The sequence below is a fragment of the Lobosporangium transversale genome (assembly GCF_002105155.1).
Source record: "Lobosporangium transversale strain NRRL 3116 chromosome Unknown BCR41scaffold_2, whole genome shotgun sequence".
In the NCBI taxonomy this organism is placed as follows: domain Eukaryota; kingdom Fungi; phylum Mortierellomycota; class Mortierellomycetes; order Mortierellales; family Mortierellaceae; genus Lobosporangium; species Lobosporangium transversale.
This window is the reverse complement of record NW_019028980.1, coordinates 1592742-1615326: the sequence shown is the minus strand read 5'-3', so window position 1 is coordinate 1615326 and position 22585 is coordinate 1592742. Positions and strand designations below refer to the sequence as shown.

The 22585-nt window shown below is 41.5% G+C and overlaps 5 protein-coding genes across 5 annotated transcripts; 2 read left to right on the top strand and 3 right to left on the bottom strand.

The window, feature by feature from the left end:
* The first annotated feature begins 1509 nt into the window (after positions 1 to 1509).
* BCR41DRAFT_345458 (hypothetical protein) lies at positions 1510 to 4809 on the top strand. Its single transcript, XM_022022722.1, has 2 exons — positions 1510 to 1800; positions 1887 to 4809. The coding sequence occupies exons 1-2, from the start codon at positions 1598 to 1600 to the stop codon at positions 4633 to 4635; spliced, it is 2952 nt and encodes a 983-aa protein (XP_021886206.1). The 5' UTR covers positions 1510 to 1597; the 3' UTR covers positions 4636 to 4809.
* A 2378-nt stretch (positions 4810 to 7187) lies between these two features.
* Positions 7188 to 7463, bottom strand: BCR41DRAFT_345456 (hypothetical protein; the record flags this gene model as incomplete). The annotated part of the gene is made up of 1 exon (XM_022022721.1): positions 7188 to 7463. Exon 1 carries the CDS (start codon positions 7443 to 7445, stop codon positions 7188 to 7190), a length of 258 nt encoding a protein of 85 aa, XP_021886205.1. The 5' UTR covers positions 7446 to 7463.
* A 3731-nt stretch (positions 7464 to 11194) lies between these two features.
* On the bottom strand, positions 11195 to 13751 carry BCR41DRAFT_391985 (hypothetical protein; the record flags this gene model as incomplete). The annotated part of the gene is made up of 2 exons (XM_022028400.1): positions 11195 to 13481; positions 13666 to 13751. 2 exons carry the CDS (start codon positions 13749 to 13751, stop codon positions 11195 to 11197), a joined length of 2373 nt encoding a protein of 790 aa, XP_021886204.1.
* Positions 13752 to 16965: 3214 nt separating this feature from the next.
* BCR41DRAFT_345455 (hypothetical protein) lies at positions 16966 to 17682 on the top strand (the record flags this gene model as incomplete). The annotated part of the gene is made up of 1 exon (XM_022022720.1): positions 16966 to 17682. One exon carries the CDS (start codon positions 16966 to 16968, stop codon positions 17221 to 17223), a length of 258 nt encoding a protein of 85 aa, XP_021886203.1. The 3' UTR covers positions 17224 to 17682.
* Positions 17683 to 19820: 2138 nt separating this feature from the next.
* On the bottom strand, positions 19821 to 21160 carry BCR41DRAFT_345453 (hypothetical protein). Its single transcript, XM_022022719.1, has one exon. The coding sequence runs from the start codon at positions 21126 to 21128 to the stop codon at positions 19989 to 19991; it is 1140 nt and encodes a 379-aa protein (XP_021886202.1). The 5' UTR covers positions 21129 to 21160; the 3' UTR covers positions 19821 to 19988.
* Between the last annotated feature and the right edge of the window lie 1425 nt (positions 21161 to 22585).

Below are 22585 nucleotides of genomic sequence, written 5' to 3'. Positions count from 1 at the left end.
AATGGGTAAGTTGGATCCATGGCTCCGAAGAGACGTCATAAAGACTAATCGTTTGATACATCATAGCAAAAGAAAAAAAAAATGCCTCTTCTTTTATATATCTAAATCGAACCGCTAAAACCTTTAAACGTACCTTATCTTTTTTTTTAGATCCAATGAATTTAGCAACATTAGCTAACCAATTACAAATAGATTCAATCGATATCAGAGTCTGTACTCAATGTTTCCAAGATTCAGACTATTAAATACATTAGTATGTACATTTATTCATGACATTCTTGAAGAAAAAAAAAGTGAAAGGAATTGAAAAGTGAAGTAGAGACAGATGTTTTTTTTTTTTTTAAATGTTATTTGTGGGTTAAAGAAAGGTGGCTTACTTCCAGCGAGAATCATATATTTTTAGCTGACTTTATCATTTTGTTTAGCTAATTTTTCTTATAGTTAGCTAAAAATTAAAATGAATTCACCAAGGTACAAGGAAAAACAGTCAGAAATATCTGGATATCTCTACAGGACTACAGGAAGCTGTCATCCCTGATCACAAATGATGTGCTATTATTCGAGGGCACTTTCACTCCCAACAAAGGCCACACTCACCTAGCCTTCAGACAAAGGTCAAGGTAAATTTTACTTAAGTATAAATTAAGCGGTTTGTATACTATGCTACACCCCCCCCCCTTTCTTAAGCTAATTTTGAACAGGTTGATCTCAGGAACTAGAAAACGTAGAGTGAGCAGATTTCACCATGATGATCTTAATGACATGGGCAATCTAATGTCGCCCACCATGTCCCAAAATAAGGTTCAGCCAATAATTGGCCGTGCTAAAGTTAATTTCGGTGTAGACATTGTAATGTTCCTTCAAGTAACGTTCATTCATTCAGTTAATGTTAAAAATATGTAAAACCAAATATGTGCAGCATTCTGTATTTTTTTTTTTTCACTTTTCCCGCTTACGCACATATCTACCAGCCGCTCAAACTATGAACATTCACGACCTCGTCAATGATGATGATTGCTCAACTGTTTATGATGATTGGGAAGAGTATTGTCCATCTTTCTTTGAACCGGATTTCGCTGTAGTCGATGAAGGATTAGACGTAACTATTTCTGCCAGCCACGAGGACCAATTCACTGGCGATGGTTTCTCCCCGGATTCCATTTTCCCATACCAGCAGAGTCTCCTAATAAGAAGAGGCCCTATTGTGCATGTTGCAGATTTATCTCTCGAGGTAATGAAGGCCGCGCCAACAACCGAACAGCTTGAATTTGTAACGATTGCAATACTCCTCTTTGCATAAACAAAAAGAGAAATTGCTTTGAGAGGTTCCATAGTAAAGATGGGAATCAAAATTTAACTTAACTCGCAGTAATCACATGTAATAAATTGAACAAAAAAAATCTTTATTTTCTTCAAGTCTTGGCGTGATCAAGTGCATCGGTTGTTTATCAGATGCAAGACAAATTTGACACACCAAGTACATGTCGTTACAGTAAAAAAAAAAAAAAAAAAAAAATGAAGGACAGTGCGTGTGTCCCTCAAAGAGGAAAAGAGAAAAACCTATCATTCTGTCCTCATTCATCCAAGTACTACCGACATGACAGAGCATCAATACCAACAATTCCGAAGGGCTGGCATAATTGAGAAAGTTTGTGTCAGAATTGCTTCTACCTTCGCAAGCAATGGCAACTCAGCCTGCCATGTGAGTCTGCAAGACATTCGGGATGTGTTTCCAGATGCACAGCGATTCAAGCTGGAGGAACTTCCTATTCCATTCCTCATAGACCCTAATGGGAACAGGTATGCTACTGATTATGGTACGCTTTATCAATCATCTTTTGAAAATAAATGAAGCTCAATCTGGCATATATCTGTCTTCTTGTTAGAGTCGAGCCACCATGCATTGGATTCTATCCTTACAAGATCCTGGATGTCATAACAGAAGCGCCGCAGCTAAGCAGCAGCGACAGTAGCAGCAGCAGCACCGGAGCTAGCAACGCCAACACCAGCAACACCAGTATCAACACCAACACCAGCACAAATACCAACATCGATAATACTAATTGCAGCTGCAATAACAACAGCAATCACAGCGCCCTCATCCATTTGCCTACATTGAGAAAGTCGTCAAAGCAGGCCTCTCAGGATACTCTTTTACCATTATCAAACTTGATTCACTCTTTCAATTCGTTCCTTACTACACGCAACAATGCATATATCGAGGTGATCAACTCTAACCTTGAGAAGGTTGCAGATGTGCTCTTGGAGGCCAAAGAGAAGGATGACAAGATGCTTAATCTGGTATTGGAAACCAAAGAGAAGGACAGCGAGATGTTTGAACTTCAAGATAAGATGGCTAAAATGCAAGTGGAAGCTAAGGAGAAGGATGACATAATACAACATCAAAGCCTCGACAAACCTGCCTTGCTCCAACAGCATGTTGACGCTATCCTCACTCAGAATACTGAGCTTCACGAATACGTAATTCCTCGACTGTTTATCATTTTACCTGTCGATCACACCAAGTGGGATCCAATGAATGTCTTGAAGAACAAAATTCGTGTTCATTTCCTATGTGAATGTGGAGATCACACTGCAATGACAAGCAAGAATAGTCAGAAGCCACTCCATATCATCAAACATGATGGGTATGAGATCCGAAGCAGCACAGAATTCTTCCGCAAGTACGGAAAGCACATGTTTATCCTTTTAAAGTGGCTCAAGTTAGGAATGACCTCGTCTACATCTCTGGCACCATCCCCAGATTTGATGGATGCTGGTATCGATTGTTCAATCGACTATATGGAAGCACTCTCTAAGAAGGATCCAGGCCTGAGCAACATTGCTACAATCGATGGCTATGATGGACTGAAAGGATCAGATTTCCAAAATGTGTGGACATCCCTTCGAACCAATGATGAAGACAGGCAATTTGGGAACTTGTACAGGATCATGAGCGAAACAGGGCGTGCCAAATGGGTTTGTCTCGACCACTGTTGCTCGATGTATGAAGATAAAGAACAGAAGGCATTTGTAAGTGCAGTGGAAGTGAATAGTGGCAAATATAACGGGCACCTTGGTAAAGTAACTATCACACTCAGGTCCAGAGAGAGAGCTAAAGGTCTTTTCGATGCACTAAGCAGGTCAATACGAGTTTACGAGTTGGATATCACATTTGGCTGGGATTGGACTGAGACTGATCTTGAAGCATTTGAGAATGCTTTGGCGGTGTCGAGCGTGAAGATTCTTCGACTTGGGCTTACACGCACTCAAAGGAATGCTGGTATAAAGGACTCTTCAATATCCGCGCAATATGAAAAGCATATTCGCATCATAGAGCTCAGTAACATGAAAACAATCCATATTACTCTATCTCAGGATCTCATGAAACTTCTCAGTTTACGACCTGCAAAACTGGCGCACCTTCATAAGCTAACCTTTGGGGTGAAGGCTCGATCGATTGGAGCCAGCGAATTACAAGGGCTTGTAAATTTACTCAAGACTAACACGGCATTGACGACTTTGGACTTGACCGACAACCCAATTTTTGATAAAGAAGTCCTGACACTGTCAGAGGCGCTCAAGACCAATACAACTCTAGCGATTTTGGACTTGAGTGACAACTCAGTTGGGGATAAAGGAGCTCTGGCACTGTCGGAGGCGCTCAAGATTAACAGTAGTTTGACCTCTTTGAGGTTGGGTAGCAACTCAATTGGGGATGAAGGAGCTCTGGCACTGTCAGTAGCGCTCAAGGCCAATACAGCTTTGTCGAATTTGGACTTGTGGAGCAACTTAATTGGGAATGATGGAGCTCTGGCATTGTCAGAAGCGCTCAAGGTTAACACTAGTTTGATAACTTTGGGCTTGTGGGAGAACTCAATTGGAGATGAAGGAGCTCTGGCGTTGTCAGGGGCGCTCAAGGTTAACACTGATTTGATGGTTTTGGACTTGTGGCGCAACTCAATTGGGGATGAAGGAGCTCGGGTGCTATCAGAGGCGCTCAAAGTTAATAATAGTTTGAGGACTTTGGATTTGAGCAACAACTTAATTTGGGATGAAGGATCCCTGGCATTATCAGAAGCGCTCAAGGCTAACTCCGGATTGAACACTTTGGACTTGAGTGCTAACTCAATTGAGGGTGAAGGAGCTCTGGCCTTGTCAGAGGCGCTCAAGGTTAACAGGAGTTTGATGACTTTGGACTTGAGTGAAAACTCAATTAGGGATGAAGGAGCTCTGGCACTGTCAGAGGCGCTCAAGGTCACCAGTAGTTTGATGTCTTTGGACTTGAGTGAAAACTCAATTAGGGATGAAGGAGCTCTGGCACTGTCAGAGGCGCTCAAGGTCACCAGTAGTTTGATGTCTTTGGACTTGAGTTACAACTCAATTGAGGATGAAGGAGCTCTGGCACTGTCAGAAGCGCTCAAGGTCACCAGTAGTTTGATGACTTTGGACTTGAGTTACAACTCAATTGGAAAGAAAGGAACCTTGGCACTGTCAGAGGCACTCAAGGTCAATACAACTCTGATGACTTTGAACTTGGGTGGCAACGCAGTTGGGGATGAAGCAGCTCTGGCAATCTCAGAAGCACTCAAGACAAACGCAGTTTTAGCCAAAAAAAAAATAAGACAGCCTTAAGCGTCAAAGAAGGGATACTGATGCTGTTAGCCACACTCTGGACTGTTTGACCAACTTTGGATCGTTTTTGGGATACTTGACTGATTTGATGGTTGAAAGAGCTCTGGGAGTGATTAAAGAAAATAGTTTGGTTTAAATAAAGCTTGCTTGTAACAACCAAGCAGCCATGGCGGCGTTGGTTTTTAATCCAAATATCAAGAAAGATATTAGTATCGATGGCTTCAAGAAGTGTGTCCTCCAGCTATAGCAGAGCATTGCGAAGGAGAATATCTACTGCGGGATGTCACTTCACTAAAATCTGCCTATATTGGACAAAGAGAGACCGAAAAGAGTGGGTGTTGGTGGCCAAGAGCGACCAATACGAACCTATTTCTAATAATTTGCACAATCGTATTAGAGAACCACTTATTAATAAATAAGAAATAAAAAAAAAACTTGTTGGGTTGAAAATAGAAGACTTCCAAGGCTTGTACGAGTATTCAAGGCAATGAGTTAACAAGGCAACGTTTTCAACTATATTAAGTTTTTTATTTTTTATTTTTAGGGTTGCTTGGGTTTACTCCGCTTTGCATCAACTTATTAGAACTGTAGCACAGACTACTCTACTATAGAAAGAGGAATAAAAGATCGTCTAGGTTATTAACATAGACAAAAAAAAAGCTTACACCGCGGAACGGGAGTCACCGGCTACGACTGTATTCATATTACCTGACAACGCAAATTCGCTCTTTGCTGTGCTCAGCTCAGCTTAAGGATCCCGGCGTAAGTTTTTGAATACTTTTACTTTTGAGGAATATGCCAAAAAATAAAAAATAAAAATAAAAAATAAAAAAGGTGTAAAGTATGTGTATGAAGAATAATTACCACAAAACGTCCTTCAAAGCCATCGTTCAGCCTGCGGCCAGGACTTGCCTCTGATCCCAGTCATCAAGTCAAACTGGTCACTTGAACTCCTGTCGTTTTGAGTACAGACCATTTTGATCTTGTGAAAAAGGAAATGCGTTGCTTAATCAACACCTTTCAGAACTGAACCCTTCAGACATGGAAACACCATCGATATTGTAACGACCCCATTCTGCAGCCAATGTCATCTTTGCCTCCCTTGCTGCCCCTCTAGCTATTAGGCCTGCTATCTCGTCTCTACAACCTTGTGCTCAAACTAGTATTCTCCAACAATGCACTGTTGAATACGAATTGGGTAACATTTTTTTCTCTGCACCTTTGTAATAACTGACTCGAATCTGCGAAAGCTACTGATCACATTCAGAATATGATGGAGATACTTATGTCACTCGAAGCCAAGGCCTTGACTCTCGTACAAACCAGGAAGAACAGACCAACTTCATTGCCCTGGACTGCCGTGTTTGTGGCGCGCAAGGTGCTGATCTAGGATACTCCCAAAAACTCTAACCCAAGGGAAAATACGAGCCTCCATCTTTATAGAAATATTTAACTGGTATGACCGAACTGTAGGCCCTGACTGAGCGAGTAAATTGAGTCAAAAAGTAGATGAGCACACTTGATGGTGCGGTGGTTTGTATAGTTTGAAGATGATCGCATCTTTGCAATGATAAACTTTGGTCGAGACAGTATGGTACTTCCTCCAGGACCTATTAGATCCTCTTCTTACCCATACTTTAGCTCAATGCTCTCCTATACATGCTTGAGCAAGACAACATGAAAATCCTTGCAGACCCGTACGCAATTTCGAGATTTTTATTTTTCTTTTTTTTGCCAAGAAAGATGCTCATGGCTTCGACTAATTCGACTAATTCAGAAATGTTCATTGACTGAAGATGCACGTTGCGATCGAATTGTCAAAATGGAGGCATCCATTCAGTGACTGTAGGAAGGAATACCTGAACAAAGCCGATGATGTTATTGAGTGCACATGTTCCAATTTGGTGGCGCACTTGCCAAGACAAGACTCGGGCTTAAGAGAAATGCTACGAGTAGTTGACATGTTAAACCATAAAATGACTGCCCACACATGGGCAAGATAGACGCGTCGCGCGTAACTATTGGCTTCACGTGACAAAATATGCCTATTTAAGGCTTGATTTTAGCTTTCAACAACCTGAACACTTCTTCAACTTTTCCTTTCTCTACCAACTGAATTCCCAATAGTTCATTCAGAAAAAAAAAATGCATACCATTGGTAAACGCAAAGAACCCTCTGGCAGCCCTACTCTGCGTGACATTCAAAGCTCAAAGAGACAACGAAATGAAAAGACACAGGGAGAAGAAGAAATAGAAGATAACCAATATAACACGACAAGCACTACAATAACAACGCTGACTACCTCATCATCAACTACTACGGTATCATATTCCACAGGGAAGCGCAAAGAGCCTTCCGGCAGCCCTTTGCAGCATGATATTCAAGTGTCAAAGAAACAGCGAAACGAAAAGACACAAGGACAAGAGGAAATAGAAGACAACCACTATACCATGACAAGCTCGAGCACAAAAGTAGTAACAGCAACAACGACTGCTCCATCGTCAGCTATTGCGGTATCGCACTTTGTTGCCGCCTCAGGGTTCGTTTCTCATCATGTTGCTGTTAAGAAGGCTGAACCAAATACAATCAACAATATTGGTGGCAACAACAGTGGCGTCAAGCATGACGCCACCAAAACCTCAGCAGCTTCGACTTCGGGATCAACCAATAAAGATAATGGTGCCTCGTCGACCTCGTCATGGAGGCGAACGTTCAAGTATGACAGCAGCAATCCTAGCAGAGTACATAGAACGTTTATATATGATCCAGTAACCTCAACTACCTTCATCTTGACCTCTTCAATGTTCATGTGTGGGTACGAAACAACAAGAGTATCCAAAGAGCAATAAGCAAGGCCATGTATTACTGGAAATGGCCTGGATACTCCCCTCAAAAAATTATATATAAAAAAAAAAAAAAAAAAAAAAAACTCTCATTTCATATGATTGTTTTGTATTGTGAAAAAAAAAAAAAAAAAAAAAAAAAAAAAAAGAGACAAAATTACTCATATACCAGTATATATAGTGCTAAGCCTTTGGAAGGTTTGTTTTAATTGCTTTAATAAAATTACCTTTTGTCTCTCAAAGCTATTACAAACAGTATTTTTTATTTTCTCAATGCTCGCTACATGGTGATCCAATGCTCCCTTCTTTCTACGGCTTCAATTAGGCCAGACTTGGTCCGCCACCTTCCGAATGAAACTTGTAAGAGCATCAATGAGCCTGCTAATTCACTTTCCTATGTCATTTGTCCGCACTGCTTGAATCTCTTGCTTTCCATGCATTTTCTCATAAACATTCTTCCTAGGACTACCTCTACTGGACACTTTAGACTTGGACCCCGTTGATGATATCCAGGTATGGGAAAATCAATAATCTTAAAGAATCTGCTTTGAAGTCGGGCGAAGATCAGCTATAACCCCTTTGGGTTTCGGATCTGTTCACCATTTTGCCACTGTAATACATTACTATCCCTCTTTGCATGTATCCTTGATGTATTACGGACTGTACCTCGCGTATTAGGGAGAAAATAAAATAGTCAGCTATTGACTAAGAGGGAGATGGACTCGTATCGCTGCAGTGCTGAACTGCACCGCTTGGCAGCGAGGCTTTCACACCTTTACTGGCTTCTACAACTGTCAAATACCTCTCTTGCCTTCGTTGAGTTACTTCAAAACAAGTTGAGAATTGCAAATTAAATGAGCAATGTATTCCAGAGGTTTGTAAATTAGGGCCTTAAAAAAAGAAAAAAGAAAAATTCATAAAGTACATTATAACAAAAAGCACCAGACCCCAGCCTGTGTACCTAAAAATGAGCGAATGACTGAAGAGACCACACAGTGATTTTGCATCTCACCTAGTTTTTACTGGGCTCTAGAACACTTCGTTTGAGAACCAAAGTCACCATTGAATTTCCTCACGCGTACCTGGTGTTTAGTGACTAGCCACCAATATTAGCATGATGGAACATGCATCAGTTGCTTTCGACAGTGCGGCCGATCTGCCTTGATAGGGTGGGATGTGTAACAAAGCATCTGCAACATAGCAGTGGATCCTGTTTAGATGCACTTTACATGAAAATCCTGACAATCAAAAGAGCACGGCTGTTAGGGAATGTCTTTCTCAGGGTCTATTTTTTAAGGTTGCGGCTCCACTTTGAGTTCTTTGCAGCCTTACCAAAAACAAACAAACAAACAAACAAACAAACAAACAAACTCTATCAGGACATTAGGATAGGATGGAAAGAGTGCACAGACCACGGTAGGAAAGAAAGAAGAAGAAGATTGTCCAAGATTGTCAAGACAGAAAGGAAAGCAGAAGATGAAGCAGACAAATATAAAAGCTTATTAGGTATCGCAAAGATCTTTTCATATGAGAAAAAGGTCCCACAATGACTCGATGCTGTCGAAGGCTGTGACAAAAGAAAAGAATGCAAGCCATTATGCCTCTGAAAACGTATAAAAGGATCTCTCTTTCCTCTCTTCCTTGGCTCCTCACCGCAAAGCAGCAGGTAAAACTGTTCAACATGTTTCTGCTAGCTTGGATACATCATTGACTGATCTCTCAAGTGTAGTATGCTGAACACGACTATGCTGTTCATTTCAATAGCTCATGGCGTGCTTTTTATATCTCCACTCATCGTGAGGGAAGGTGTCATGGCCATCCCGCCTTCAATTAATTGTCGCAAATACACAGCACAAAGTCTTGGATGGGAGTGTGACTAGTGTAGTGAACAGAACTTTGTCCATTATAGGCTTGAGAGACAATAAAATTGGGAAGAAAGACGCACTGTACTGGCTCTATCATAGGCACTTAAGACAACAATTCTTTGGCCACTTTGGAAATAGAGGGCAATTTAGTAAGGCAAGTTTAACGCGGCCATAGCCCTTTATAAATGAGAAAATCTCCATCAATAAACATAGAATACATTTTTTTTTATTATCTGCCTGATTTGATTATCAAAATAGTGTATGGGGTAGCTCATGAAAATAACTTGGTTTAGAATAAAAAGCTGGCTTGCGAGAGCCAAACGGCCATAACTATATCGTTTTTTAATGCTTCGATAGCACCTCTTTCTCCCCTTGCAAGACAACTCTTGAATCCCAGTATTATTGAAAGTACTCTTCTTAATAAACAGTGCGTCATAATAAGTCAGTAAATGATTCGCACAAGTTGCATGATATTTAGGTAATTCAGTGTTTGCTTGAAATTCTCTTAGAGTATATAAATCAAGGGTTTGAAGAAGAATGTACAACAGCCGAAGCAGAGTCTTGCAAAGGAGTTTAGCTACTGCGAGATCACATTTACCGAGGGCCGTACAAGTTGATCAATGGTGGACTGGAAGGAGCTGTAGGCCATACATATGGGTCTCTCCTGACCCTCAACCACTCGTTTAAAAAAAAAAAAAAAAAAAAAAAAATAAAGTAAAATCTCCAAAGCATGACACCGGTTGCTGCGCCCAAAATCGATATTCGTAATTGAGGATTTTGCACCTAACGTATTTACGATTACAATTAGACTGAGAAAATCGATTTGGGTGAAAGAGCAAAGCCAATTTCCGATGCTGGTCGATTTTTTTTGCAAGCATGTATTTAAAACCATAAATAAAATAATGATCGTAAATCCTGACCTACTTCGAGAAGTGGTCATTATTGTAATAGTGCTCCTACCATGTTTTTTCTGGTCAAGCCTGCCTCCTAAAGCCTAAAGCTGCGAAATTTAGCCTTCATATCGGTAAATGGACATATTCAAATACATTATGGACATATTCAAATACATTATGGACTCAGAATTTTTTACCGATGCATTTTCTTTCAGCAGTACACCAGAGCCGGCGAATTTGACTGAGCCTGAGAGAAAAGAGCAAGCCACATTTGCATTTCACCACGTGCATGGGCACATGAACCTCATCCTCAGGCCGGTGGCGAGCCTAGTATTGGCCCTCAGAAAAAGAAAAAAAAAAAAAAGATCTATACTTTTTAGGATGGTAATTTCAATAGGAAAGACGTAGGTTTGTTGTGCCTTCCATAGAACTTGAGGTTTGTTATAAGGCCAGCATACTGTGGTTACAAGCCTTGGAAGTCTTCTATTTTCAACCCAACAAGTTTTTTTTTTATTTCTTATTTATTAATAAGTGGTTCTCTAATACGATTGTGCAAATTATTAGAAATAGGTTCGTATTGGTCGCTCTTGGCCACCAACACCCACTCTTTTCAGTCTCTCTTTGTCCAATATAGGCAGATTTTAGTGAAATGACGTCTCGCAGTGGATATTTCCCTTCGCAATGCTCTGCTTTAGCTGGAGGACACACTTCTTGAAGCCATCGATACTAATATCTTTCTTGATATTTGGATTAAAAACCAACGCCGCCATGGCTGCTTGGTTGTTACAAGCAAGCTTTATTTAAACCAAACTATTTTCTTTAACCACTCCCAGAGCTCTTTCAACCATCAAATCAGTCAAGTATCCCAAAAACGATCCAAAGTTGGTCAAACAGTCCAGAGTGTGGCTAACAGCATCAGTATCCCTTCTTTGACGCTTAAGGCTGTCATATTTTATTTTATTTTTTTGCTAAAACTGCGTTTGTCTTGAGGGCTTCTGAGATTACCAGAGCTTCTTCATCCCCAACTGCGTTGCGACCCAAGTTCAAAGTCGTCAAAGTTGTATTGACCTTGAGTGCCTCTGACAGTGCCAAGACTCCATCCTTTCCAATTGGGTTGTTATACAAGTTCAAAGTCGTCATAGTTGCATTGGCCTTAAGCGTCTCTGACAGTGCCAGGGCTCCTTCATTCCCAATTGAGTTGCCGCTCAAGTTCATAGTCATCAAACTAGTATTAACCTTGAGTGCCTCTGACAACGCCAGAGCTCCTCCATCCCTAATTGAGTTGTAACTCAAGTCCAAAGTCATCAAACTACTGTTGACCTTGAGCGCCTCTGACAGTGCCAGAGCTCCTTCATCCCCAATTGAGTTGCTACCCAACCTCAAAGAGGTCAAACTACTGCTAATCTTGAGCGCCTCCGACAGTGCCAGAGCTCCTTTATCCCCAACTGAGTTGTCACTCAAGTCCAAAATCGCTAGAGTTGTATTGGCCTTGAGCGCCTCTGACAGTGTCAGGACTTCTTTATCAAAAATTGAGTTGTTGGTCAAGTTCAAAGTCGTCAATGTCGTGTTAGTCATGAGTAAATTTATAAGCCCTTGTAATTCGCTGGCTTCAATCGATAGAGCCTTCACCCCAAAAGATAGCTTATGAAGGTGCGAAATTTTTGCGAGTCGTAAACTGAGAAGTTTCATGAGATCCTGAGATAGAGTAATATGGATTGTTTTCATGTTACTGAGCTCTATGACGCGAATAAGTCTTTCATATCGCGCGGGTATTGAATCTTTTATACCAGCATTCCTTTGAGTTCGTGCAAGCCCAAGTCGAAGAATCGATACACTCGACACCTCCAAAGCATTCTCAAATGCTTCAAGATCAGTCTCAGTCCAATCCCAGCCAAATGTGATATCCAACTCGTAAACTCGTATTGACCTGCTTAGTGCATCGAAAAGACCTTTAGCTCTCTCTCTGGACCTGAGTGTGATAGTTACTTTACCAAGATGCCCGTTATATTTGCCACTATTCACTTCCACTGCATTTATAAACGCCTTCTGTTCTTTATCTTCATACATCGAGCAACAGTGATCGGGACGGACCCATTTGGCATGCCCTGTTTCGCTCATGATCCTGTACAAATCCTCAAATTGCCTATCTTCATCATTGGTTCGAAGGGATGTCCACACATTTTGGAAATCTGATCCTTTCAGTCCATCATAGTCATCGATTGTAGCAATGTTGCTCAGGCCTGGATCCTCCTTAGAGAGTGCTTCCATATAGTCGATTGAACAATCGATACCAGCATCCATCAAATTTGGGGATGGTGCCAGAGATGTAGACGAGGTCATTCCTAACTTGAGCCACTTTAAAAGGATGAACATGTGCTTTCCGTACTTGCGGAAGAATTCTGTGCTGCTTCGGATCTCATATCCATCATGTTTGGTGATATGGAGTGGCTTCTGACTATTCTTGCTTGTCATTGCAGTGTGATCTCCACATTCACATAGGAAATGAACACGAATTTTGTTCTTCAAGACATTCGTTGGATCCCACTTGGTGTGATCGACAGGTAGAATGATAAACAGTCGAGGAATTACGTATTCGTGGAGCTCAACGTTCTGCTTAAGGATAGCATGGACATGCTTTTGAAGGGTAGCAAGCTTGTCAGGGCCTTGATGTTGTATTATGTCATCCTTCTCCTTAGCTTCCAATTGTAGTTTAAACATCTTCTCTTGTAGTTTAAACATCTCGCTGTCCTTCTCTTTGGTTTCCAATACCAGATTAAGCATCTTGTCTTTCAGTTTATGCAGCTCGCTGTCCTTTTCTTTGGTTTCCAACAGCAGATTAGCCACCTTGTCATCCTTCTCTTTGGCCTCCAAGAGCACATCTGCAACCTTCTCAAGGTTAGAGCTGATCACCTCGATATATGCATTGTTGCGTGTAGTAAGGAGCGAATTGAAAGATTGAATCAAGTTTGATAATGGTAAAAGAGTATCCTGAGAGGCCTGCTTTGACGACTTTCTCAATGTAGGCAAGTGGATGACGGTGTTGTGATTGCTGTTGTTATTGCAGCTACAGTTGGTATTGTCAGTGCTATTTGTGCTAGTGTTGGCGTCAATGCTGGTGTTGCTGGTGTTGGCGTTGCTAGCTTCGGTGCTGCTGCTGCTACTGTCGCTGCTGCTTAGCTGCGGCGCTTCTGTAATGACATCCAGGATCTTGTAAGGATAGAATCCAATGCATGGTGGCTCGACTCTAACAAGAAGACAGATATATGCCAGATTGAGCTTCATTTATTTTCAAAAGATGATTGATAAAGCGCACCATAATCAGTAGCATACCTGTTCCCATTAGGGTCTATGAGGAATGGAATAGGAAGTTCCTCCAGCTTGAATCGCTGTGCATCTGGAAACACATCCCGAATGTCTTGCAGACTCACATGGCAGGCTGAGTTGCCATTGCTTGCGAAGGTACTTTCTCAATTATGCCAGCCCTTCGGAATTGTTGGTATTGGTGCTCTGTCATGTCGGTAGCACTTGGATGAATGAGGACAGAATGAAAGGTTTTCTCATTTCTCTTTTGAGTAACGCATTAATCCTATTTCTTAAAATCTTGGCCACTTGCGCGTGACAAGAGTGAGAAAATACATGTCTTCCAAAGCTTTTGCAGATGCCTTTCACTTGACTCCTGCAACCCACTTGGCTTGAATAGATTGCTGCGTTGTTTCTGTTTAACAATTGATGTTGTTTGCTCCACTGGTCACATTCCCATCCAAGGCTTTGTACTGTGTATTTGCGACAATTGGCTGAAGGCGAGGTGACCATGATGCCTTCCCTGACGATGAGTGGGGATATGAAAAGCACACCATGAGCTATTAAAATGAACAGCATAGTCGTGCTCAGTACACTACACTTGAGAGATCAGTCAACGATATACCTTTACCGTCTTCTCTCTTAGATCTCCAGAGTACAGATTCCGAAATAGCAGACCGAGGAATTGGGCTTGGATGCACTTGTCCTCTTGATCACGTTCATATCTTTGTTCCAACGGTAGTAGAGTTAGCAACCCCAAGGATAAATATGAGTCTCGGTCTTGAAGGAGCATTCAATCTCTTTTATGGTGGAGCTGTGGACCTTAGTTGAATGAGTAAATTAGATGACCACATATGACGGTGCTATGGCTTGTATGGTTTTGAAGGCTATCGCATCCTGAGAACAAAAGACATTCATCAAGATGGCATGGTACTTCTTCTGGAAGCGTCTGTCAATTGGAACTTCCTGCCAAATTTGAAGCCAATGCTCTCCTATAGGTGTTTGAGATAGGCTTAGTATTTAGTCATGGACTGTATTGATATGAAATATAGACGTTCGAGAAAGACAATATGAATATCCTTACAAACGCTTGAGAAAGACAATATGAAAATCCTTACAGACGGGTAGGCAACTTTCGAGTTTTTTTTTTTTTTTTTTTCGCCAACAAGAATGCTCATGTCTTCGAGCAATTGAGCTAATTCAGAAATGTTCAATGGCTGAAGATGCATGTTGCGATGGAATTGCCGAAATGGAGGCGTTCATTCAGTGACTTTAAGAAAAGAACGTCTGAACAAGGCTGAAGATGTTATTGATGAGTGCGTATGTTTCAATTTGGTGGCGCACTTGCCCAAGACGAGACTCAGGCTCAAGAACAAGGACAATAAGAGTTGCGTCCTCCTTATCATGAAAGACATCACCATATAATCATGTCCAACATGAATACCACAGTGTTGACAAGTAGCTGCGAATAGCATAAATATGATGATGTGATAAGAAAGAAGTGCCAGACTCTTCGCCTGCCTGCTGCTGAGAGCAGACAGCCCAAGGCGCACCACGAGGAGGTGGTCTGGTTGCGCGCCCCCCACCTGGTTTCCGCAGACTCAGAGGAGATCTACCTGGGCCCCAACAGAGAAGACTCTCTGAGCTTCATCCCCACTCCCCACATATCATGAGCTACTGGCTAAAGTTGCGCCAATCAATTTGTGGAAACATGTTGAACAGTTTTACCTGCTGCTTTGCGGTGAGGAGCCAAGGAAGAGAGGAAAGAGAGATCCTTTTATACGTTTTCAGAGGCATAATGGCTTGCATTCTTTTCTTTTGTCACAGCCTTCGACAGCATCGAGTCATTGTGGGACCTTTTTCTCATATGAAAAGATCTTTGCGATACCTAATAAGCTTTTATATTTGTCTGCTTCATCTTCTGCTTTCCTTTCTGTCTTGACAATCTTGGACAATCTTCTTCTTCTTTCTTTCCTACCGTGGTCTGTGCACTCTTTCCATCCTATCCTAATGTCCTGATAGAGTTTGTTTGTTTGTTTGTTTGTTTGTTTGTTTGTTTTTGGTAAGGCTGCAAAGAACTCAAAGTGGAGCCGCAACCTTAAAAAATAGACCCTGAGAAAGACATTCCCTAACAGCCGTGCTCTTTTGATTGTCAGGATTTTCATGTAAAGTGCATCTAAACAGGATCCACTGCTATGTTGCAGATGCTTTGTTACACATCCCACCCTATCAAGGCAGATCGGCCGCACTGTCGAAAGCAACTGATGCATGTTCCATCATGCTAATATTGGTGGCTAGTCACTAAACACCAGGTACGCGTGAGGAAATTCAATGGTGACTTTGGTTCTCAAACGAAGTGTTCTAGAGCCCAGTAAAAACTAGGTGAGATGCAAAATCACTGTGTGGTCTCTTCAGTCATTCGCTCATTTTTAGGTACACAGGCTGGGGTCTGGTGCTTTTTGTTATAATGTACTTTATGAATTTTTCTTTTTTCTTTTTTTAAGGCCCTAATTTACAAACCTCTGGAATACATTGCTCATTTAATTTGCAATTCTCAACTTGTTTTGAAGTAACTCAACGAAGGCAAGAGAGGTATTTGACAGTTGTAGAAGCCAGTAAAGGTGTGAAAGCCTCGCTGCCAAGCGGTGCAGTTCAGCACTGCAGCGATACGAGTCCATCTCCCTCTTAGTCAATAGCTGACTATTTTATTTTCTCCCTAATACGCGAGGTACAGTCCGTAATACATCAAGGATACATGCAAAGAGGGATAGTAATGTATTACAGTGGCAAAATGGTGAACAGATCCGAAACCCAAAGGGGTTATAGCTGATCTTCGCCCGACTTCAAAGCAGATTCTTTAAGATTATTGATTTTCCCATACCTGGATATCATCAACGGGGTCCAAGTCTAAAGTGTCCAGTAGAGGTAGTCCTAGGAAGAATGTTTATGAGAAAATGCATGGAAAGCAAGAGATTCAAGCAGTGCGGACAAATGACATAGGAAAGTGAATTAGCAGGCTCATTGATGCTCTTACAAGTTTCATTCGGAAGGTGGCGGACCAAGTCTGGCCTAATTGAAGCCGTAGAAAGAAGGGAGCATTGGATCACCATGTAGCGAGCATTGAGAAAATAAAAAATACTGTTTGTAATAGCTTTGAGAGACAAAAGGTAATTTTATTAAAGCAATTAAAACAAACCTTCCAAAGGCTTAGCACTATATATACTGGTATATGAGTAATTTTGTCTCTTTTTTTTTTTTTTTTTTTTTTTTTTTTTTTCACAATACAAAACAATCATATGAAATGAGAGTTTTTTTTTTTTTTTTTTTTTTTTATATATAATTTTTTGAGGGGAGTATCCAGGCCATTTCCAGTAATACATGGCCTTGCTTATTGCTCTTTGGATACTCTTGTTGTTTCGTACCCACACATGAACATTGAAGAGGTCAAGATGAAGGTAGTTGAGGTTACTGGATCATATATAAACGTTCTATGTACTCTGCTAGGATTGCTGCTGTCATACTTGAACGTTCGCCTCCATGACGAGGTCGACGAGGCACCATTATCTTTATTGGTTGATCCCGAAGTCGAAGCTGCTGAGGTTTTGGTGGCGTCATGCTTGACGCCACTGTTGTTGCCACCAATATTGTTGATTGTATTTGGTTCAGCCTTCTTAACAGCAACATGATGAGAAACGAACCCTGAGGCGGCAACAAAGTGCGATACCGCAATAGCTGACGATGGAGCAGTCGTTGTTGCTGTTACTACTTTTGTGCTCGAGCTTGTCATGGTATAGTGGTTGTCTTCTATTTCCTCTTGTCCTTGTGTCTTTTCGTTTCGCTGTTTCTTTGACACTTGAATATCATGCTGCAAAGGGCTGCCGGAAGGCTCTTTGCGCTTCCCTGTGGAATATGATACCGTAGTAGTTGATGATGAGGTAGTCAGCGTTGTTATTGTAGTGCTTGTCGTGTTATATTGGTTATCTTCTATTTCTTCTTCTCCCTGTGTCTTTTCATTTCGTTGTCTCTTTGAGCTTTGAATGTCACGCAGAGTAGGGCTGCCAGAGGGTTCTTTGCGTTTACCAATGGTATGCATTTTTTTTTTCTGAATGAACTATTGGGAATTCAGTTGGTAGAGAAAGGAAAAGTTGAAGAAGTGTTCAGGTTGTTGAAAGCTAAAATCAAGCCTTAAATAGGCATATTTTGTCACGTGAAGCCAATAGTTACGCGCGACGCGTCTATCTTGCCCATGTGTGGGCAGTCATTTTATGGTTTAACATGTCAACTACTCGTAGCATTTCTCTTAAGCCCGAGTCTTGTCTTGGCAAGTGCGCCACCAAATTGGAACATGTGCACTCAATAACATCATCGGCTTTGTTCAGGTATTCCTTCCTACAGTCACTGAATGGATGCCTCCATTTTGACAATTCGATCGCAACGTGCATCTTCAGTCAATGAACATTTCTGAATTAGTCGAATTAGTCGAAGCCATGAGCATCTTTCTTGGCAAAAAAAAGAAAAATAAAAATCTCGAAATTGCGTACGGGTCTGCAAGGATTTTCATGTTGTCTTGCTCAAGCATGTATAGGAGAGCATTGAGCTAAAGTATGGGTAAGAAGAGGATCTAATAGGTCCTGGAGGAAGTACCATACTGTCTCGACCAAAGTTTATCATTGCAAAGATGCGATCATCTTCAAACTATACAAACCACCGCACCATCAAGTGTGCTCATCTACTTTTTGACTCAATTTACTCGCTCAGTCAGGGCCTACAGTTCGGTCATACCAGTTAAATATTTCTATAAAGATGGAGGCTCGTATTTTCCCTTGGGTTAGAGTTTTTGGGAGTATCCTAGATCAGCACCTTGCGCGCCACAAACACGGCAGTCCAGGGCAATGAAGTTGGTCTGTTCTTCCTGGTTTGTACGAGAGTCAAGGCCTTGGCTTCGAGTGGCATAAGTATCTCCATCATACTCTGAATGTAATCAGTAGCTTTCGCAGATTCAAATCGATTATTACAAAGATGCAAGGAAACATGTCACCCAATTCGTATTCAACAGTGCATTGTTGGAGAATACTAGTTTGAGCACAAGGTTGTAGAGACGAGATAGCAGGCCTAATAGCTAGAGGGGCAGCAAGGGAGGCAAAGATGACATTGGCTGCAGAATGGGGTCGTTACAATATCGATGGTATTTCCATGTCTGAAGGGTGTTGATTAAGCAACGTATTTCCTTTTTCACAAGATCAAAATGGTCTGTACTCAAAAGGGCAATGGCAAACCAAAGCGAATCCGGTGTGATGCCGGAGACCAAGTAATGACTTTAAGATGTCTTCAGGATGTCGTTCATGAAGAAGCCGTATATTGATCATACTCAAGAGCGTCTAAAACCATAAATCGGCTCTAAGTTCACCGAAAAACTCTTTGGTTCTCTCCTTTCAACTAAAGTACGAAAACAAACTGAGCTATCGGCTGTCTCTACTAGATTTCGAACCAACAGGTATGAACGCTTGTCCTTTGTACACGTCCCTATTGTTGTTCCTGTACTAGACCTTTTTCTCATATGAAAAGTGTTTTGCAATTTGGCATTCTTTTTTCTTTTCAAAACACAGCCTTTAAATGCAGTGCAATCATTTTGTCTGTTTACCTACTTTGCTTCGATACTGTGAAGAATTATCTTATTGCCAATAATCCTATCTGCTTTTCTTCTTTTGTCTGTCTGGACGATCTTTTATTCTTCTTTCTTTACTAGAGTAGTCTGTGCCTACAGTTTTAATTGAGTTAATGCATAGCGGAGTAACCCCCAAGCAACCTTTAAAATAAAAAAAGTTGAAAGACACTGTCTTGCTAGCTTGCTGCCTTGAATGCTTGGATATTAACTTAAAAAAAAAAAAAAAAAAAAAAACAACAACAACATATATATATATATATATAAAGAAATTGACAAAATTGAAGCGTTGATTGCACAGTCGAGTACACTAGATTGTTGCTAGATTGTTGCAACTTGAAGATGTTTGTCAATATTTGCCAAAGACAGATACAAAATAAGGAAAAAAAAAAAGGTCTCTAGAACAGCTTTACCGTCTTTACGTTTTGCAACTACGCTTTACGTAGCTTAGTATTGCAGAAAGCTGCGCACGAATCTTTTAATGAACTAATATTTATGTGTCGTCTTATTAGAAAGAATGAAGCTTCAACATCACAGGCATGCGAGAAGTGTCTTGCAAGAAGAGGGAAAGCTGGCAGCAAAAGATTAACAATCAACGCCGCCATGGCCGCTTGGTTGCCACAAGCTTGCTTTTTATTTAAACCAAACTATTTTCTTTAACTACTCCCAGAGCTCTTTCAACCATCAAATCAGTCAAGTATCCCAAAAAACGATCCAAAGTCAGTTAGTCAGTCCAGATTGTGGCTAACAGCATCAGTGTCCCTTCTTTGACGCTTAAGGCTGTCTTACTTATTTGGCTAAAACTGCGTTTGTCTTGAGTGCCTCTGAAATTGCCAGAGCTGCTTCATCCCCAACTGCGTTGGCATCCAAGTTCAAAGTCATCAAAGTTGCATTGACCTTGAGTGCCTTTGACAGAGCCAAGGTTCCTTCCTTTCCAATTGTGTTGTTATACAAGTCCAAAGTCGTCATAGTTGCATTGGCCTTAAGCGCCTCTGACAGTGCCAGGGCTCCCTCATTCCCAATTGAGTTGCCGCTCAAGTTCATAGTCATCAAACTAGTATTAACCTTGAGTGCCTCTGACAACGCCAGAGCTCCTCCATCCCTAATTGAGTTGTAACTCAAGTCCAAAGTTATCAAACTAGTGTTAACTTTGAGCGCTTCTGACAGTGCCAGAGCTCCTTTATCCCCAATGAAGTTGAGCCACAAGTTCAAAGAGGTCAAAGTAGTGTTAGTCTTGAGTGCCTCTGACAGTGCCACAGCTCCTTCCTTTCCAATTGAGCTGTTCTCCAAACTCAAGTTAGTCAAAGCTGTATTAGCCTTGAGCAAACTGACAAGACCTTGTAATTCGCTGGCTCCAATCGATCGAGCCTTCACCCCAAAGGTTAGCTTATGAAGATGCGCCAGTTTTGCGGGTCGTAAACTGAGAAGTTTCATGAGATCCTGAGATAGAGTAATATGGATTGTTTTCATATTACTGAGCTCTATGATGCAAATAAGCCATTCATATCGTGCGGATATTGAAGAATCTTTTATACCGGCATTCCTTTGAGCCCGTGCAAGTTCGAGTCGAAGATTCGATACACTCGACACCTCCAAAGCATCCTTAAATGCTTCAAGATCAATCTCCGTCCAATCCCAGTCAAATGTGATATCCAACTCGTAAACTCGTATTGACCTGCTTAGTGCATCGAAGAGCCCTTTAGCTCTCTCTCTGGACCCCAATGTGATAGTTACTTTACCAAGGTATGAGTCGTACTCACCCTCGTTCATCCTCACGGCATTTTCGAGTGCTAGCTGCTCTTTTTCTTTATATATCGAACGACAGCAGTCGAGACAAACCCATTTGGCACGCCCTGTTTCGCTCATTGATCCTGTACAAGTTCCCAAATTGCCTGTCTTCATCATTGGTTCGAAGGGATGTCCACACATTTTGGAAATCTGATCCTTTCAGTCCATCATAGTCATCGATTGTAGCAATGTTGCTCAAGCCTGGATCCTCCTTAGAGAGTGCTTCCATATAGTCGATTGAACAATCGATACCAGCATCCATCAAATTTGGGGATGGTGCCAGAGTTGTAGACGAAGACATTCTCAGCTTGAGCCACTGTAAGAGGATGAACATGTGCTTTCCGTACTTGCGGAAGAATTCTGTGCTGCTTCGGATCTCATATCCATCATGTTTGGTGATATGGAGTGGCTTCTGACTATTCTTGCTTGTCATTGCAGTGTGATCTCCACATTCACATAGGAAATGAACACGAATTTTGTTCTTCAAGACATTCGTTGGATCCCACTTGGTGTGATCGACAGGTAGAATGATAAACAGTCGAGGAATTACGTATTCGTGGAGCTCAACGTTCTGCTTAAGGATAGCATGGACATGCTTTTGAAGGGTAGCAAGCTTGTCAGGGCCTTGATGTTGTATTATGTCATCCTTCTCCTTAGCTTCCAATTGTAGTTTAAACATCTTCTCTTGTAGTTTAAACATCTCGCTGTCCTTGTCTTTGGCTTCCAATACCAGATTAAGCATCTTGTCTTTCAGTTTATGCAGCTCGCTGTCCTTTTCTTTGGTTTCCAACAGCAGATTAGCCACCTTGTCATCCTTCTCTTTGGCCTCCAAGAGCACATCTGCAACCTTCTCAAGGTTAGAGTTGATCACCTCGATATATGCATTGTTGCGTGTAGTAAGGAACGAATTGAAAGAGTGAATCAAGTTTGATAATGGTAAAAGAGTATCCTGAGAGGCCTGCTTTGACGACTTTCTCAATGTAGGCAAATGGATGAGGGCGCTGTGATTGCTGTTGTTATTGCAGCTGCAATTAGTATTATCGATGTTGGTATTTGTGCTGGTGTTGGTGTTGATACTGGTGTTGCTGGTGTTGGCGTTGCTAGCTTCGGTGCTGCTGCTGCTACTGTCGCTGCTGCTTAGCTGCGGCGCTTCTGTAATGACATCCAGGATCTTGTAAGGATAGAATCCAATGCATGGTGGCTCGACTCTAACAAGAAGACAGATATATGCCAGATTGAGCTTCATTTATTTTCAAAAGATGATTGATAAAGCGCACCATAATCAGTAGCATACCTGTTCCCATTAGGGTCTATGAGGAATGGAATAGGAAGTTCCTCCAGCTTGAATCGCTGTGCATCTGGAAACACATCCCGAATGTCTTGCAGACTCACATGGCAGGCTGAGTTGCCATTGCTTGCGAAGGTACTTTCTCAATTATGCCAGCCCTTCGGAATTGTTGGTATTGGTGCTCTGTCATGTCGGTAGCACTTGGATGAATGAGGACAGAATGAAAGGTTTTCTCATTTCTCTTTTGAGTAACGCATTAATCCTATTTCTTAAAATCTTGGCCACTTGCGCGTGACAAGAGTGAGAAAAT